This window comes from Nicotiana tabacum, chromosome 6 (assembly GCF_000715075.1).
Source record: "Nicotiana tabacum cultivar K326 chromosome 6, ASM71507v2, whole genome shotgun sequence".
In the NCBI taxonomy this organism is placed as follows: Eukaryota; Viridiplantae; Streptophyta; class Magnoliopsida; order Solanales; family Solanaceae; genus Nicotiana; species Nicotiana tabacum.
The window spans coordinates 116896976-116916775 of NC_134085.1; the positions used below are offsets into that span (position 1 = coordinate 116896976).

At 35.2% G+C, this 19800-nt stretch overlaps 1 protein-coding gene and 1 pseudogene across 3 annotated transcripts; both read left to right on the forward strand.

Moving 5' to 3' along the window:
- Nucleotides 1-4046: 4046 nt before the first annotated feature.
- LOC142161740 (uncharacterized) lies at nt 4047-9592 on the forward strand. 3 transcript variants are annotated; one of them, XM_075255222.1, is made up of 6 exons: nt 6996-7134; nt 7258-7303; nt 7405-7472; nt 7563-7872; nt 8651-8912; nt 8993-9592. In XM_075255222.1, exons 4-6 carry the CDS (start codon nt 7738-7740, stop codon nt 8998-9000), a joined length of 405 nt encoding a protein of 134 aa, XP_075111323.1. In that variant the 5' UTR covers nt 6996-7134; nt 7258-7303; nt 7405-7472; nt 7563-7737; the 3' UTR covers nt 9001-9592. The 3 variants fall into 3 exon arrangements, with proteins under 3 accessions (XP_075111322.1, XP_075111323.1, XP_075111324.1); XM_075255223.1 differs by having other exon boundaries at nt 7029-7162; XM_075255221.1 differs by having other exon boundaries at nt 4047-7134; nt 7258-7472.
- Nucleotides 4057-7006, forward strand: LOC107797404 (pentatricopeptide repeat-containing protein At5g62370-like; annotated as a pseudogene).
- Nucleotides 9593-19800: the final 10208 nt, after the last annotated feature.

Here is a 19800-nt window from a genome sequence, read left to right on the forward strand (position 1 = left end):
TCTGACTCCTTCAATCATATCCTGAATCACCTCGGTTTGGTTTTCGAACCTGTTTTTGGACACTTATTAGTGTCGATTCAACTTACCGTGTCTTCTTCAGTTTAAATTCCGGTGCTGTGACGGTTATGGATATCATTCTCGCAGGATAGATAGGAATTTCCGGAGGTGTTCTATCCGCTCGTTCTGTTCCTTGATCTGTTTCTGTAAGGTTAGAACTAAATTTTGCAAATTAAAATTACCTGGTGTATCTGAACCTCCTGTTCCGGAAGTGTTTCGTACAAATCCGTTATAATCAGTTATGGTACAGATAGTTGCGGTACCAGTATATCGATGTACATTCTCTATTTTTCTCTGCTTGTTACTTACATATCATTATCATGTCTATTCTTCCCTTTTTATTTTGCATGGTACGCCATCTCCAACTTAGTTGTCCTCAACTGTGTTGATTGGTAAATTTCGGTCATAATGAAGGTTTAAACTGAAAACAAGCGACTATTAACAAAATTGTTACTATCTTTGGATGAATAGCAAATTTGCTTGAATTCCCAGTAACAGAACCAAACTGTTTAACCCAAAAAATGGTTTTCAAGGTCAAAGCAATAATTTTATATGACGGGCCACAAGCAACCGATTCAATCCGAAAGATATAAAATTTTGTTAATACAACGTGATAGAGAAGTGGAAAATAAATTCAATGATAGATAATATAATAAAAATAAAGCAGAGAAGAAAAAATCCTTATTGAATGATCCTTGATAGGATAATGAGCCAAACAGAGCTTGAATGGCCGAATTATGGCTAACTTGGGAGCAAGATGCTATGAATTACAATGTATATAATTGTAGAGAAGAAAATTAGATTTCCGTGATGGTGGTAAAAGTATGTCTATTTATAGAGCTAAATCTAAGTAACTAGTCTCCTTGAATTTTGGGTCCATTATGAGTATTTACTTAATCCATCCATTACTTTTGGAAGACTTGTAACATCTGTGTAAATGCTGAAATTCCGTAACTGATGAGTTAGTTCTTTAATTAATGAGTCAATCTCGTGCCTGTTGAGTCAATCTCGTAATTGATTGCCTTGTTCTGACCGTTACAATCATTTATTGTATTTATTAATAATTGATTTGTAATTGATGGTGTAATGATGGTAAATCCCATATAATCCTGGATTAATTTATTCCTTCCTCATTTGTAATTATGAGATATTCTCCCGCGCCTGATCTGGGCTATTTCATGGTGATCAGTTCCGGGGCTAACATGCACGATATGAGTATGTTCGGTCCCGAAGGTGTTTCACATATCATCTTTACATGTCATTCTTCACTTTTCTTCAAACTTTACAGACACATATCGCCATTTAATAGACCCACATGGCGAGTCTAATTTTTACTATAATATATATATATATATATATATATATATATATATATATATATATATATATTTCTCTTCTACTTTTCTTGTCTTTAGCTTCCCAATGGAAAATAATCCTTTAATTAGGTATCCTCCTCCTCCTCCTCCTCCTTCTTCTTCTTCTTTTTCACCTCAGCAAAAGATGATTTCAATTTATATATTTTTTTATGGTCTTAAATATTATTTTAAGCAAATTTCGATTTTTGTTATATCTCTTAATTTTAAGGTCTTGATTTTTGGGATTAGATTAATTCTTTATTAGCACATTAATTAATAGCAATTAAAATTTGTTCGCAAAGAATAGCTTTTAAGTAAATTCTTGATATTTCACTTGTCTATTCGAAAACAATTTATTCATACTCTCATAAAAAGTCTTTCATCCCTTCAAGTGATAAGAGCAAGGAGAAAAAAATGTCAGCTTTACTGTGAAGTTATTTTGTTGACCAAAGGAACCAAAATGTTTTTAATAAATAAATAAAAAAGAACATTCTAAAGAAAGAAAGCCCATTGTTGTTTGGGTAAAAACTAAACAAATCAAAAACACATTATTTTTAAAAATTCTTAGAAATTTCACCAACAAAATATTTTCAAAAAGCTGTCGAAGTACTAATAAAAGTAATTGTGTCAAAATGGTATTTGAGAAAGTAAAACAAACATTAGCATCTGTTAGTTTCAGATAATTCTTCATCCTTGTTCTTAGAATTTTCAAACATTTTCAAAAATCTTTTCAAACAGTAATGTATGAAACAAATATTATCGTGTATTTTTGATACTCATGTTAGTTTCCAAACACTGAGTATCTAGTTTCTTGCTCCTTGTTCTAATGTTACTTTTGGTGCTTCATTTTCTTCTCATTTTCCTGTCTTCCTTTTCCTTTTTTCTTTGTTTCCTTTCTTCTAGCTTTTCCTCACCCATCACTTACTCAACAAAAACTAAAAATCATTACTCTAAATATAGGAAAGATCCCTTTTCCTCCAAGAATCGGACCAACATTTTAAAAAATTCCTTATCTCATAAATCCATCTATACCTATCACATTTTTTTTGCCACCTTCTTCCCTAGAAGACACATAGAAGAAACAAAACAAAAGAAAAAAAGTAGAATATTAAACAATAGAGAGTAAAATATAATTCTCCACTTCAGTTCGATCAAAATTTTAAGTGAGCTTTCTTCTTGAACTCACTCATGATATTCTTGTTTTTAAGAAGTCAATAGGTAGATTTATTCTCTTTCTTAATAACAAATGGCCTAGGAATTTTACAATGCGAAAGTTAGTGTTTAGCAATGGTTCACATAAATTGAGAATCAAATCGGTTTGATTATATATATATCTTGCGTTCAATCATAAGAAGAATTAACAAAATAATTAGGCCTATTAGATTAAGAACAAGCAATGTAGAAATAGATTAGATTTATAATGTGTAACAAGTTTAAGATTGTAAAAAAAATAACATTCATTGCAAATGGAATAATAAGAATTCTTCAAAAATATCAAGTTAAAACCTCAAATTTCAAGCGAAAATTTAAAAATTATTTCTCAAAGAACATCAACAAATAAACTACACATAATGATTGATAGATTTAACGAAAACAAAGAAATAAAGGCAACTTTATCACACTCAACATGAACTTTTTTATCCGACAAAATAATATTAAAATAAGAAAAGATTCATTTTTAGGGAATATAGTGCTTTCCAGTAAAACCATATCATACTTCAATATCCATGTTAACAGAAACTTAATCAATGCAAGTTTAAGGGAGGCTATATTATAGTATTAGAAATAAATGAGACTAACAATGGGTTAATGGTTAGAAAAACCTGTGTTGTTGCAGGGATATTTGAAGGTATAATGGCAACCTCTTCAAACATGAGCCGATGCAGTTTTTTGAGAGAATTGGAGAAATTGATTGCTTTCTTAATCCTTAGGGACGTTACATGCGTTTGGAAGCATACCAATTACCATAAATATTTTTTTAATAGTCACCTAAGATGTGACTTTTGGCGAATGATTAATCCGTTTTATTATTAGTATGTTACCCTCCAGCTAATGAATAAGTCTTAATACTACATTTATTTATGTAAAGATGAAGAGAGAAAAAGAAAGTGATAGAAAGAAAAAGTAAGAAAAAAAAGCATAAAAAGGAGAAAAAATATCAATAGGCTCTTTGGCCATAGAGATGTACTATTTCCCCCCTCATATTTTTATATATATATATTCAACAATATCACCTAATATATCAGAATACTTTGGCTCTTTTCTTATAAATTCTAATTATTTCTTTTTTTTTTTGGTTCTTTTGTTTTTGTTTCTAGCATTGCATGTATAAATCGTGTCAATTGTTACAACATTTTAATTAAAAATTAAGATTTTCAAAATCAAATACATATCATAAAAACTACTATTTGTTTGAATTATAAAATACAATTAAAGGGTATAAAACAAGTCAGCAATAGTAATAATCTTATTCAATTTGAATAAATTTCTAAACTTCCAAAGCTGAGGTACAAATGTATATTAACAGAAATTAAATCGTTTGTTTTATGACGTTACCCGTATTATTAACCTAAAAAATGCGGAACCCGCCGTCTCTTTCCTCCCCACGTCGCCGGCGGTCTTTTCTCCGTTCCTGACCAACGCCATGAGCAAGCATAGACTTGGACTACACCATTGGCTGTGCTTCTCCTATCTCTCTAGAACAACAAAGAGACCTTTTACTGCTTGCCATTTACCTACTGAAGCAATATCATGTGCTGTTCCCATATCCTCCCCAATTAATAATCACAAGACCTTGTGTTTTTCACTTGCAAAGCAGTTAATACTTCGCGGATTATTTGTTTCAGCTCAGAAAGTGATTCAGAGAATCATCAAGCAATCCTCATCAGTCTCTGAAGCTATCTCAGCCGTTGAATTCTCCATTTCTCGCGGTATCGAGCCTGATGCAACTAGCTACAGTTTTCTCATTCGACAACTCGTGGCATCTGGTGAAACCCAAATGGCTGAGGATATTTATGTATACTGCATTTTGAAGAGAGGTATTGAACCGAAAGACCAGTCTTTATTGAATTCAATGGCCATTTGTTATTGTCATTTGGGTAAATTAGAGGAAGCAAAATTGCTTTTTGATAAACTATTGGATATGAAATTGAGGCCTTGTAGTAGCACGTGTAATGCGCTTATTGAGGGATTTTGTGGCCAACATAGCATCTTGGATTGGTTTGATGTTTTTGTAGTGGCTGTTGATGCTGGAGTATCACTAAGTTTTAGTTGTTACAATAGGTTAGTGGATGGCTTGTGTCGTCGGGGGTTCTTATGTTTAATGTAATGTGTGAGAGAGGGGTGTCACCCAATGTTCATTTGTTTAAGACATTGGTTCTTTCGTTGTGTAAGAGGGGCCGAGTTGAGGAAACTGAGTTGAGCATGGATATGGAGTCTTATGGTTTTGTTCTAGATAAAGTCATGTACACAACTCTCATTAACGGGTATTCGAAGAACAAGAAAATGAAAATGGCTATGAGGGTGTTTCTTAGAATGCTTAAGTTGGGATGTGCACCGGATAAGTATACTTACAACACGCTGATGCACAGTTTTTTTTAACTTGGGCATGTTGGACAAGGGTTGGGTGCTACATCAGCAGATGGCTGAATTTGGATTAGAACCTGATGCAGTAAGTTACCAAATCATGATTGGCAAGTATTGCAAGGATCATAAAGTTGATTGTGAGTTGATTCTGTTAAATAACATGATTCAGTGCAACGTTGCTCCCAGTGTGCACTCTTATACTGCTTTAATTGTTGCGCTTTATAAAGAGAATCGGTTAACAGAAGTAGATGTCTTGTACAATAAGATGTTGGATAATGGATTGGTTCCTGACCATGTTTTGTTTTTTACCTTGGTCAAGAATCATCCAAGAGGGTCAGAGATTACTCTAGCATGCACCTTTTTGCGTGCAATTGCCAAGAATGATTGTGGTAGTGACCTTTCTAACACCCCTAGCCCTACCAGTTGAAAAGTTACTACAGATATCATGTCTGATATTGATCATCTCTTGGGAGAAATTGTGGCAAGAAACTTACCTCTGGCCAATGTTGCTTTCAATATATACATGATTGCTTTATGTTTAGGAGGAAAACTTGATTCTGCTCTTCTTTGCATGGACAAGATGGCAAGCCTTTCTCTTCAGCCTTCACTGTCAGCTTATAACTCTATGGTCAAGTGCCTTTACCAAAACGGACTGCTTGAGGATGCCAAATCCTTTGTTGAAGTTATGCAAGATCAAGGTCAAGTTCCAAATCAAGCAACATTCTTGATTATGGTGAATGAATACTGCAAACAGGGTGACATACAATCAGCATTTGAAGTTCTGGACCAAATGGAAGAGAGTGGATTGAAGCCTAGTGTTGCGATATATGACTCTATCATTGGGTGTTTGGGTAGACAAAAGAGAATAGATGAGGCCCTTGAAGTTTTCCGGAGAATGCTCGAGGCTAGAATTTATCCTGATGAAACTATGTTTGTGACAATGATTAATGCTCTATCAATAAATGGACGAGCTATTCAGGCCCATGAGCTCTTCGACAAAATGTTGGAAGATGGAGTTCAACCAAGCCACTATGCTTATACTGCTCTTATACATGGGTTAGTTAAGAAAACCATGATTGAAAAGGGTTGTGTATACCTTGATCGAATGATAGAAGAGGGTTTCATGCCAAATACTGTTCTTTATACTTCTCCAATAAAACAATTTTTAAGGAAAAGAGAGTTTGAGTTTGCATTTAAGTTGGTTGATTTGATGGAAAGAAGTGAGATTGAGCGAGACCTGGTAACCTATATTACTTTGGTCAGTGGCGTATCTAGAAATATTAGGTCACTTCATGGGAAGTGGCTTGTTCCGCAGAAACAGTTTGAAAATCCAAGGAAATGTTGTTTCGTCTACTTCATCAGAGTGCTATGTTTTCTAGGGAAAAATGTTTGAAAATCTCAATTAGCTCTCAGGAACAAATTAAATTTCTTGCACTTAGGCTGATAAACAAAGTGAAGAACACTCCCCTAATGCCAACTTGTATAATGGCATACTTTCAGGGTTTTGCTGGGCAGAGAAGATGCAGGATGCATATAAGCACCTGGATATGATGCAAAGTGAGGGCGTCCAACCGAATCAAGTTACTTTTACTATTCTAATTGATGGGCATTTCCGAAGTGGCGAAATTGATCTTGCTGTTAGTCTCTTCAACAGAATGAATGCACAGAGTTGTTCTCCTGATAAAATTGTGTATAACACTTTAATAAGAGGTCTATGCAAGCATGAAAGGCTCATTGATGCTCTTTCGATCTCATACACAATGCTTAAAAAAGGATTTGCCCCTTCTAAGGCATCATATGAGAAGCTTCTCACTTCTCTTTGTGCTAATAACTGGAGTGTTCATGCACTGAAGATATGTGAAGATATGCTAGCCCATAAATATGTCCCTTGTGGCCATAATCTTAAATTGTTAATTTGTATGCTAGATGAAGAAAATAAGTCGCATGAAGCTCGTCTTATGAATGATTTGCTCCTTAACAAAAGAAGATTTATGATGTACACAAGCTAGAGGTTGGTTATGAAATCTCTCTGATATTGCTCGGCTTCATCCCCTTACTGGTCCGTGTGCATGAGCAGGATATGGACTTTTCTGTGGAGCTATACCTTGTAGCTTGAGTACCCTCAGAACTCCCTATGGTAAACTGTTTTAAGCCACTGGCTATGTGTATGTCTTAACTCTTATTTTTGTTTGATGTTTCTAAGTAGTCTGGTATTCTCTGGATTCTAACGTTGAGTCATTGATGACTTGGTGGTTCTCAGGTGTGCATAATCCTATTTGAAATGCATTCGTAGCAGAACTCGGGAGGTAATCTACCTGATAATGCTCCATAGCCAGCCACTCTACTAAGAGAATTGCATACCATGCCTTATTTAAATTCTTGGTACCTTCTTGTTCCAACTCAAAAGGAACTGTGCAGTTGTTCTTGGCATGGCCCATTTCATTCCTAACTGATTAAAGAAAAACTGGCGGACTTGTAAGTAACAGAACAGTGCATAAACAAGTACTTGTTGGTTTTACATTCTACAAGTGATCTGATGAATAAATGTGTGCCCCTTCTTTGTAGATTATCTTGAGTCAGAGAAGCTTCTTAGATACCAGCCCCACAAAACACAAACTTTGACTGATGCATTAGCTTACCATATCTGCTTCCACGGTTCAAAGTAGTCTGATTGGTATCTTTGAGAGGTATTGTATATCAAGATTTAACAGTGAAGGAGCCATTTCCTTGACCTTTCCAGATGAGCTTATCATCACTGCTGATGGAACCTTTGGAATGCGGAAAGCTGAAAAAATCAGAGATATTTCCCATCTCCCAATCAGTGAAGGTCCTCCTGAAGTTTATGTTCCAATTGTTTTCTCTGCTTTGTGCCAAGGTGAGAGTAGTATTCCGTGACAGATTGTAAAGTGAGGGGGATTGGTCTTTAAGAGGGGAGTAGTATTACCAATTACATCCTCTGTACATAAGTTTGACTTCAGTCCTTGGTAGTCGGTTGTGCTGTCTCAATACCAGTTCCCTTCTAGGCTGCCCCAATCCCTTCCTATGATTATTCACATCCTTGCTTCTATCCTGTACCTTCCACAAAATAGTTAAACCTGATCATCAAAAAAGTTGTCTTTGGATGTTCTGAGCAAAAGTCAAACTTTGTCTAAACATGGAGGAAAATTTTGTTTCGTACTGACTTTTTGGTCTTGTACTCATTCATTGTCAACAACTCTCCATATTAGAGGTCTACCTTTTATGCTATATAGGTGAGAAAGCCTTTCTAGTTCACTTTCTTTTCCTTCAATGTCGTTTCAACTTATCTAGTATGAAATTTTCTCCTGATATGCCCTGTATTGATGGAAATACCTCTTCTCTTTTGCCTCCAGCAGAGAGGATTGACTGCTTGTCAGCCTGTTTCTTTAAAGCTATCTTGGTTTTTTTTTTCCAGTCAGTGTCTTATTGGTTCCGAAAGAAGTGCTCTGGCAATTTTTAGTACAAATTCTCTGCCGTTATTGACTATAACTACCAGAATATAGAGTTTTTGCATAAAAGTCTGCTTCAGAAGCCACTTCCATATAGAGCCTAGTTACAAATCATAATTCTGCGGATGCAATTTAGTTTATTATGTGTAAGTCCAACGTCTTCCTTATACATTCTTTTGTGTGTAGCTATTATGCAGGTATGAGCACAAGTCAGTGCTCCGATTCTTGGAGACTTTCGAAAACTATAGGGTGGAACGCTGCTTGCATTTATGCCGGGAGTATGGAATTGTAGATACAGCTTCTTTGTTGTTAGAAAGGGTTGGTGACATTGGAAGTGCCCTTTTGCTTGCTATATCTTCGCTTGCTGAAAAATTCATCCTGCTATTGAAAGTGAACACTGTGATGCAGCTCCCCAGGATTTCAAAGCTATTTTTTAAGCAAGAAAGAGGTTTTAGTTTCTTCTAATATTCTTCTTCTATAATGACGTTTGTCTTGTTGGTGTTCCTTCAACATCTTATTTTATTGCAGGTCACTGACATGCTAGATATTTTGCGCACTTATATTGGACTGTGCCAGAGGTACAGCCACCCCTTTGGACACCAATGAAGCAGAGAGTCAGTGGTTTCAATTTCCTTCCTTTTTGATAGTAACTGTAGAAACGAAATCAAGTTCTTCAGTTCAACTGAAATCGGTAGAAGGGGGTGTGTACACTTATGAATGGTCTTGAAGAAGCAGCTTTGTTGTTGTGAAAAGACTTGGCGATGCAATCCTGTGCATGATGCTTGTCTCACACAAAACGATCTGCAGAGAGAGGTGTATCAATTTGTAGCAGATGTTTCATGTGCAATAATGACGAGGCAAGTAGCGCATATATCTTTTGCATTTTTTATTTTGTAGTTTAGCTTCTTTATTAGTGTAAATCTTGCTTTCCTTAACTGCGTTTGTTGGCAAAATGTGCAATTTCTAATTGCCAAAAAAGTGTAATTTCTGCACCGCAGTTCCCTACTTAAAAATCAAAATATGCCAATTGACGAGAGAACATCGCGGTTCAAATTGTTGGGCCTGTGCTAAGCACGGCTGGCTCATCTAGTTTTAAATTATTTCTGGCTAATGTTGACATTAGTGAAACTATTGACTATGGTTCATTATTGAACATTGCAGCGTTTCATTTTTTTATACAAGGATAGAAGTGGGACAAACAGAATGTCTTAAAAATTGGGATTTGGCCCGTGCTCGCTGCTACTGTTTACCTTTCATTTTGGAATTCAAAACAACTAATAATTCCTCATTGGCATCTGGTGTTTGAATTTTCAATTTCACTAGCAGTTCCTCATTCGAGAAAAACCCAAATTTGTGGAAATCCTGAAGAAATACCCTTTAAATCAATTCGAGAGTATTATGGACTACCTAATTAATGTTTATGTAAGAAGATTTAACACGTTAAGTTGAGGTATGTAATTGACTTTCAAACTATTATTGTCAATCTGGTCCAACTCAACGAAATCATTAGTGATATGCAAGGAAGTCAGATTGAGAGATCTTGCAATACTCAAAGTCCATGTCTATTCACAACAAACATACTGCAAATTTAAGCTGACAAAGTTGATTTCTATTAATTTCATAATCTTTATCTGAATTGAAGTCAAATTCTGAATAAGATCCCATTGTACTAAACGAAGGAGGCTTCTTTTAGACGAATCCATCATTTTTTCCAATGAATTGTCATCTTTCCATTCTAATATGCAACAATTAATAAAATAAATAATTATTTATTCATAAAGGTTAGTATTATATATTTCAGCACGACGAAGAGCTAAGCGCCAAGGTCTTTAGTGCTTTTATATTATACTAGTTTCTCACCACGTGCGTTGCACGTATATTCCGTTGCACATGTATTCCCAAGTTATTTAGTACAAGACAACAATCAATGGCTCATATACTAACATTAAAAAAGGATTAAATATTTTACCTTTTTTTTGTAATTTTTTCAATACTTTCTTGTCTATTCTGTTGTTTTGCTTTATTTTGATTTGCACATATAGTAACTTTTATCTTCCCGTTATTGTGCCTTTCTTCCCTAAAATGCACACTTCATTTGGGTCTTGTACTATCTCTCACTTTAATAAATTAGAAAATAAACTTCAAGCTAAATGGTTTGTCATGACAGACCTTTAAAAAGTATTGACCAGCGGAAGCAATGTAAGTAATGTTTCCCACAACATCAGGAGGAAAAGTAAGAGAGTAATCAGGAAAATGTTCAGTCATAAAGGAAATGTGGCACGGCGGACAATGGAGAATGACTTAGCAGAAGAATTTTACAAATATTGTTAAATTGGAATTCTATTGTACTCATAGCATAAAATCTCCACCATTTAGGAAATTTATCTCAAGTGTAACATGAATACGACAACAAGCAGAGTCAGAGTCACTATGATCGATGAATATACATTTTTTTATGAAGGAGCATGTTTGATAAAGTAAATATTTTATTAACGTAACAAAAGACTATATAGTCGGATTATACAAGGTACCTAATCTCTTTTTCTAATTCCTAGAGTATATCCTTATCCGGGTTGGGACAGACACACCCCGAAGGATATAGACATCACCTGATCTTTGTGCAATTGGCTGCACTGGCCTCTACACTATTCAATGTTGAAACGTATTGTTGAAATATTAGCACACTACTGACATTTAGTAATCCCTAAGCTATTTTAGCATCTAGCTAGAAGTTTTTTTTGGAATTACAAAGACTTATTAGCATTTTTAGGAGATCCAACAGTGACTACAATCCAAGTTCTGAGTAAATTGAATATATAGGAGTGACAAGTAAAAAGTAAAACGTCCATGGAAAAAGGCAATCCTAAAAGGTACGATGCGATCGATCACCTTGAGCATAAGGCGCAAGTAAACAACTACTTTAGGAACATATGGAGGAAAATCCAAAGGGATTAGTTAATACATGCATCCGGACACCACCATCGGATTCATTACACATTATTTTTCCTTCTCTTCAATAATAGAGTAAATTTAACATATGGTCATATAAGTATGACTTTTTTATCAAAATTATATAACTTTGTTTTCTCACACGAAAATTATAAAACTTTTTTTTACCAAAGTTATATAACTTTGTTTTCTCACATAAAAATCATAAAACTTTCACTAACTCTCGCAAAATCATTGTGACCGGAAAACATAATTTTCCGGTAGTATCTAGATTTTTTTATTTTTTATATTCAGTTAACTAACGTAATAACCCAATTTAAATTATATATATATATATATATATATATATATATATATATATATATATATATATATATATATATATATATATATATATAGAGAGAGAGAGAGATACATATTTATATATTTTTTGGCTAGCGAATGAAATTAATTTCAGCCAACCGATCAATTTTATATTTTTTCCTTAAAAAGGAATGACCCAGTCCAACCTAACCCAGTACCCATACATATAAATTAAAATAATCCTAAAAGTGAACCTCTTTCCCCATAAAAAACTTAGCTTGGAATGCATGAGATTCTCACAAAAATAATAATAAATATAATTAGAGAGCGCTAAAAACGAAAATAATATCAATTTGAATGGAAATCTTGAAAATAAAAATAAAAATAGAAGTATAGTGTTTTGGAAGATTCACTTTTAATATTAGTTTAATTTATATATGTGGCTATTGGATCGGGTGGATCAGGTCCGATTGGCTCATCCCTATTTTAATTAGATTATTATTTATAGATTGAAAATAAAAAATCGTGGAGTAAGAAAATACTACTAAAAAATTATATTTTTCGGCTATTATGTTTTTTGTGAGAGTTAGTAAAATTTTTATGATTTTTGTACGTGAAAAGTTGAAAACATAGTTATATGACTTTGATGAAAAAAAAGTAATAGTTATGTGACCATTTGTGAAATTTAATCTTCAACAGTATCGTTGCCCGGAAAATCTTCCAAAAGGGCATGCAACACATGTATATGTTTTATTGCGGTACACAATAATTTGCATACACAAAGGGTGTGTTTGGTATGAAGGAAAACATTTTCTAATTTTCTCATGTTTGGTTGGCTTAAATGTTTTGGAAAATATTTTCCTCATCAACTCATTTTCCTCCAATTGGAGGAAAATATTTTCCCTTTCAAGAGAAGAGAAAATATTTTCTAAAACTCCTTCTCAAGATAAGAAGTAGAAACTGTTATAAATATATTATATTATGGATGTTCATTTAGTACTCCGTTGTAAATAAGCTTCCTGAAGACGTTTATCCATATGTGACTCCGCCGTAAATATATTTATCTATTTAATACTCTATTGGAAATAAGCCTCCTGAAGAAGCTTATCACTTCAGTACCTGGTTATGGATAAATATTACCCCTGGTAGAAGATTATTCATATCGGGTACAATGAGCTTATCCTTTCAGTACTTCGTTATGAATAAATATTACCCCCAGTACAAGATTATCTATATCTGGTACAATGAGCTTATCCTTTTAGTACTCCGTTATGGATAAACATTACTCTCAGTAAAAGATTATCCATATCTGGTATAGTAGCAGCTTACATAGCAACTTGCAGTAGTAGCTTACACATGTAACGACCCGACCGGTCGCTTTGAGCTTTTGCACTTCGCTCGCCGGTTATCGGGCATGACTTGTCCCGTGTGATGTATTATGACTTATGTAAATCGTTGGTTTTGGTTTTCAAGAAAATCGGAATGAATTTGGAAGAACAGTTCTCAGTTGTAGCTTGAAGTGGAAGGGTTTGACCAAGATTTGACTTGCTTGTATATGATCTCGAATCGGAATTTTTATGATTTGGCTAGCTTCTTTGGGTAATTTAGGACTTAGGAGCATGATCGGTATGTATTTTGGAAGTCCGTGGAAGTTTTAGGTTTGAATTGGCGAAATTGAGATTTCAGCGTTTTCCGTTTGATAGGTGAGATTTTGATATAGAGGTCAGAATGAAATTTTGAGAGTTGCAGTAGTTTCATTGTGTCATTTGGGATGTGTGTGTAAAACTTCAGGTCATTCGGACGTGGTTTGGTTAGGTTTTTGATCAAAAGCGTATTTCGGAAGATTTTGAAAACTTAGGCTTGAATCTGATGTGTTTTGAGTGATTTGATGTTGTTTGAGGTGGTTTGATGATTGGAACAAGTTTAAATAAGGTTTTAGGATGTGTTGGTGCCTTTGGTTGAGGTCCCAGGGTCCTCGGGTGAGTTTCGGATGGTCAATCGGACCATTTTGTGCCATAAAAGAAGGCAGAAAGTTGCAGGTTCAGTGTTGCAAGAATATTGTTCTTCGCGATCGCGTAGAGTGACTCGCGATCGCATAGAAGGAATCGAGGAGGGCGTCCAGTGGATCTTCACCTTCGCGATTGGAGGCTCGCGATCGCATAGCATGGGAGAATTGTTCATCGCGAACGCGTGAGGGAAGTCGCGTTCGCATAGGGTCAATTGGACCTTGGTTTTGGCAGGTCGTTTGTGCATTGCAAACGCGGGGTTATGTCCGCGATCACGTAAGGTTATTTCATCTGGTCATCGTGTTCGCGTGGTCCTTGTCGCGTTCACGTAGTGTAATTTTGGTAAGTTTAAGATTTGTTCTTCGCGATCGCGAGGGGAGTGCCGTGATCGCGATGAAGGAAATGCAGGGTTGGGCAGAATGTTTTTAAATCATCTTGTTCGCGAATGTGGGTCTATTTTCACCCATATCTGCTCATTTTGAGAGATATTTGAAGGAGATTGTCACACCTCCTTTTTCCGATCCCGCGAGGGTACAAGGAGTTTTTTTTCCAATTAAAGGACAATCGAAACGGGATTTATTTATTTATTTCAGAGTCGCCACTTGGGAGATTTAGGGTGTCCCAAGTCACCAATTTAATCCCGAATCGAGGAAAAGAATGACTCCATATTACAGTCTGCGTACCAGAAATTCGGATAAGGAATTCTGTTAACCCGGGAGAAGGTGTTAGGCATTCCCGAGTTCCGTAGTTCTAGCACGATCGCTCAACTGTTATATTCGGCTTGATTATCTGATTTTATACAAATATGAACTTATGTGCAAATTTTATCTTTTTACCGCTTTCATAATTGTTATTATTATTTTTACAAGAATGTGAACATCGTTTAAAAACATGTCTTTGGATTGCGTCACATAAAATGCACCCGCGATCCGGAACGTATTTTTATTCAATGTTTTAGGATTTGGATTTGGGTCGCATAAATGCGCACCCATGTTTAAGAATGTATTATTATTAAATCGTGCCTAAAGCGATTAGCATATTATTATTTATGGGTAAGACTGTGGAATTCACTAAACAGTCCATCCCGAATTCTAAATACTCAATTAAATATTTATTGAGGGCCCCGCAATTAGTGCATTTTATTGGGCGAGGCTCATCTCATTTTATTTTTAAAAGGACAGTCCTAAAATGCCTACATTTTTTATTGAAATTTGTCTCTACAAAATAAAGGAGAAATATCTTAATTTATTTACATGTTATTACCTAGTTACATTATACTAGGCATGTTCTCAGTTTGTCAAATTAAAAAAAAACATAGCAATTCTAATTTTAATCCTAGACCATTTATATGCTGAAATTAACCAATATTATTTAACTAAATAAATTTCTACCAACTTCCTACTAGATGGCCTATTCGTTTGATTTTTTATTCAACGGAATTACTACACCATTTATTTATTTTTAGGCAATAGATGTAGATAGTTCATTTGTTAAGCTATCGTCGAATGTTCCACTATATGTATTAAATATCTACATGATTCTGATTTTTTGCAAACTACATAATTTATACATACAAATAAAATTCAGAATATAATTAAATATAATTCAAAATTTCAACTCTTCATTTTTTCGTATTCATGCTTCATATTTCGGATTACAATAACCAGCGTGTCAGTTGTGTACCTGATATTGGAAGCAAAAGAAAATGAAGATGAGAATCAGCAGCAGCAGTAAAATCAGTACAACACAGCAACAATAGCCCAGCAACAGTAACAACCCAGTAACAGACCGGTGGAGTAGTAATCCAAAAAAAAAAACAAAAGCTTCCAGCTTTTATGAAACAACAATTAATTCTGATTTCAAACAACAAAAGAAAACAGAATATTTTTTTTATTTTTTTTTATATTTGAAAGCTTAAATATTTTTCGGAATTTTCTATCTCTTAAATGTTCAGCCCTTTTCTCTCTCTTATTTTCAGATTTGTTTCTCTCTCCCGTTTTTTTCCTGTCTGTGTATTTCTCTTGTCCCCCTCCTTGTGTTTCTGATTTCAAGACTTCTTATAACCCATCCCATAAATCTTTCCATTAATTAAAATCAACCCATTTTCTCTACCCAACCCATTATCTTCCCACTCATTCTCATTACATTAAATAAACATATCACACCACCCCATTTCATTTTGTCCCCCATGCTTCATTTAAAATAATGCAAGATTCCCCTTTAAATTAAATCTTGTCCCCCTTTTATATTAAATAATTATATCACAACCCACCCCATTTCATTTTGTCCCCCATGCTTCAAATAAACAATTAAAAAATGTACAATTCCTAAACTACCCCTTCCGACCTTACTGAAATTACCAAACTACCCCTGAACGTATTACAAATTTACCAAACTACCCATCAGCTATAACACATCAATTAATCAAACTTAACCAAAATATAGACAATATGATCAATTTCTAACAATGTTCAAACAACAATATGAACACGGATGAACATCATAACAACAATATCACATGAACATGATTTTAACAACATTTCAACAACAAATCACATGAACACAAATTGAACAACCAAGAACAACTAAAATTTGATTGAACAATATTTTTGGCAACAACAAACCTATTTTTTGGATTTAAACAACAACAACAATCAAACAAGTATATTTAGATTCCTAAATTCAATAATATTGAACTTAAAATCAACTCTAACAACACTACAACAAACAATTCTTATATTAAACTTTAAACAAGATTATGAGAACAATTCAAGAAATAATCATAAATGGTAAACAAGAAATCAAACTATACAAAATTCGGATTCAAGATCATCCAAACAAAGTATGAACATGAATTAAATCTATATTAAACAACAAGCATGACGGATTCAAACGATTAAATCAATATATTTCCTTCAACACAACTAATTTTTTTTAGACAAATAACAAGATTTGTTGTTAGAAACAATTATGAACTTAAACTTGAACTTAACAATATTAACAATTTCTAAAAATACATAAACACATGAAACAAATTGAAGAAATAATCAATTAAATTTCAATTTGAATCTAACAAACATCAAACTAACAAATATTTATTCTAACAATAAAACAAACATGAAATAAACATGAAAAAAACCACTAATTAACTTTCCATTTGAAATCTGAAAATTAATTCAATCAAAACATATGAACAAACTAGAAAATTATTTCAACGAAGAACAAACCAAACAAGAATTGAATCATTTATCGATTTTGGATCCGAAAAATACCAAACAAAAAGATGGACGATAAATGAGATTCAAAAACCAACTAACCGGAAATGAAACGACGAACAACGACCAACCAACGACGAACTCGAACAGTGATCGACGACATCGACCAAAACTCAATCAGGTATGCGAACTCGACTGGACTGAAGCAGCTGCAATGGGGTTTGTTTGGATGACGAAGAAGAAAGCAGAAGAAGCTGGCCATGGCGAGCTGTAGCATCGCGTCACAGCAGCATCAGTAGCGGCATCGATGGAGCAGCAGTGACAGCTGCCATGGCGTCGTCTACGGGAAGAAGAAGCAGTGTGAAGCAGAAGCGTGCAGCCATGGTGATGAGGCAGAAGTGGTCGCGGGCATGGTGAGTTTTCCGGCGACTTAGGGTGAGCTAGGACGAAGAAGAAGCTGGCAGCAGCCATGGCGACGTGAAGCTGGCAGCAGTGACGCAACCATGGTAGTAACAACAGTGGAGAAGAAGAATAAGAAGCGGGCGACGTAGTAGGGGAAGCCATGGATGGGCTTTGAGCTCGCCATGGATGACGAAGCTCGATGGAGGAGGGCAGCTATGGAGTTGTTGGTACGTGTGTGTGTGAGTGTGATGGGGTGGTCGTGGTGGAGGGTGGTCGACGTTGGTGAGGGCAGCCATTGATGGCTTGGGAGGGGAGCTTGAGGAAGAAGAAGGAAAATGAGGGGGGGGGGGTAGTTTAGTGTTTAGGTTAGGGTTTTTGATTTTCTTTTTCTTTTTTTTGTTTTTGTTTTATTTTTGAAGTGCAAGGTAATAAGGGTGTTGGGTTATGGACTGGGTCGACCCAGTTCGAAATGGACTGGGTCGTAGGGAAGATTGGGCCATATTTTGGGCCTATGGCTTGAAGTTGAAGAAGAGGCCTAATTCCGACTTTCTTTATATTTTCGCTCTCTTTTCTTCTTTTATTTTTCTAAAACCAAATTATAAAAATACTTAAACTATTATTAAGAACTAAATTAAGTTATAAAAGCGCAAATTAACTTCCAATAACAATTAACGCACAATTAAGTATTAATTAAGCATAAAATTGTATATTTGGACATTAAATGCTAAAAATGCAAACGATGCCTATTTTTGTAATTTTTTTAAAACAAATTTAATTACTAACAATTGTAGAATTAAATCCTATATGCAAAATGCGACATATTTTTGTATTTTTTATTAATTTAGCAAATAAACATGCACAGACAAATACAAATACTTATTCAAAATATCACAAAATTGCACACCAAAGAAAAATCATTTTATTTTTTGGATTTTTTGGGAGTAATTCTCATTTTGGGCAAAAATCACGTGCTTACAGAGATTGAGGAGGGATTCAAGGGGAAACGATTGGAGGTAAGAATTTCGGACTAAAAACTCGATTATATTGTGAATTCCACCTAGAAAATCATCAAAACTAAGCCTAAAATTGAAGAATTAGGGCTTGAGAAATTGGACTTTTGATTTGGGATTTGAGGACCATTTGGGGTCAGATTTGAGAACTTTTGATATGTATGAACTCCTGGGGAGATAAGGAATCTATTGATGTAAAAATTTCTGAGTTTCGAGAAGTGGGCCCGGGGCTCGGGTTTTGGTAATTTTGGGATTTGTGCCTGTTATTGATTGTTTTCGCTTGGGCTTTGTTCCCTTAGCATATTTTGATGTTCTCGTTATGATTTTGGATAGATTCGACACGCGTGGAGGCTGATTCGAGGGGCAAAGGTGTCGCGAGCTAGAGATTTAGCCGGTTCGAGGTGAGTAATGATTGTAAATAATATTCTGAGGGTTTGAAACCCCGAATTGCACATCGTAGTGCTATATTGAGGTGATACACACATTTGATGACGAGCGTGGGGTCGTGTACTATTGGGGATTGTGACTTGGTCCGTCCCGTTTGATGATTTTGCTGCGTATTTGACTGAAACTTATTTGTTATCATCATGATTTGGGCTGATTGCCATATTTGGGCTTCGTGCCAACTATTTGTATCCTTCGGGGATTTTTATTACTATTTCCTCATTGTTTTGACTTATTAATTGAACTCAGTCATGATATTTTCCACTGTTTTACTACTCATCCATTTTTACTCATTTTTGAGACTTAAATGATATTTTAAATGATATTTTGGGCTGAGAAATACTGTTTTACTAATGCCCGAGGGGCTTGTGAGTATTTTTGACTGAGTAAGGCCGAGGGCCTAGTTGTGAGAAAACACTGATACTGATTTGAGGCCGAGGGCCTGAGATATGTACGCCACGAGGTGGCTTGTTGATATTATTTATGAGGCTGAAAGCCTGAGATATATACGTCATGAGGTGGCTTGATTGATATGAGGCCAAGGGCCTAGATTTGATGCCATGAGATGGCTTGATATTGCGCTTGGGCCGTAAGGGGCCCCTCCCAGAGTTTGTATACCCCAGTGAGCGCGGGTACCCATTGTGATGTGAGATATAGCCCGAGGGGCTGATGTTGTACTACGTGATAGCCCGAGGGGCTGGTATTGTTCTATGTGATTGCCCGAGGGGCTGGTACCGTTCTATGTGATTACCCGAGGGGCTGGTATTGTTCTAAGATATTACTCGAGGGCGGAGTTGTTGACATTGTGCTCGAGGGGCGAACCTTTATGTGTTTATCTTTCATTCTTACTTGTCATTTTACCTATTAAATTATGGTATTTGTGCCCGGGGGCGGATTTGTGCTTATCTGCACTAACTGTTTTGCATTTATTTGCGTAACTGTTGGAAAGTCATTTTCAAAGAAGTTTAAACTGAGCTAAGAGGTTTTAAGAGATTTTACAGCTTCAC

Excerpts from the sequence above, each read along its gene's own strand:
- LOC142161740 (XM_075255221.1), top strand. The coding sequence starts at position 7,738 with ATGAGCTTATCATCACTGCTGATGGAACCTTTGGAATGCGGAAAGCTG. Across the intron at positions 7,873-8,650 it reads TTTCTCTGCTTTGTGCCAAG|CTATTATGCAGGTATGAGCA; the intron begins GTGAGAGTAGTA and ends TTTTGTGTGTAG.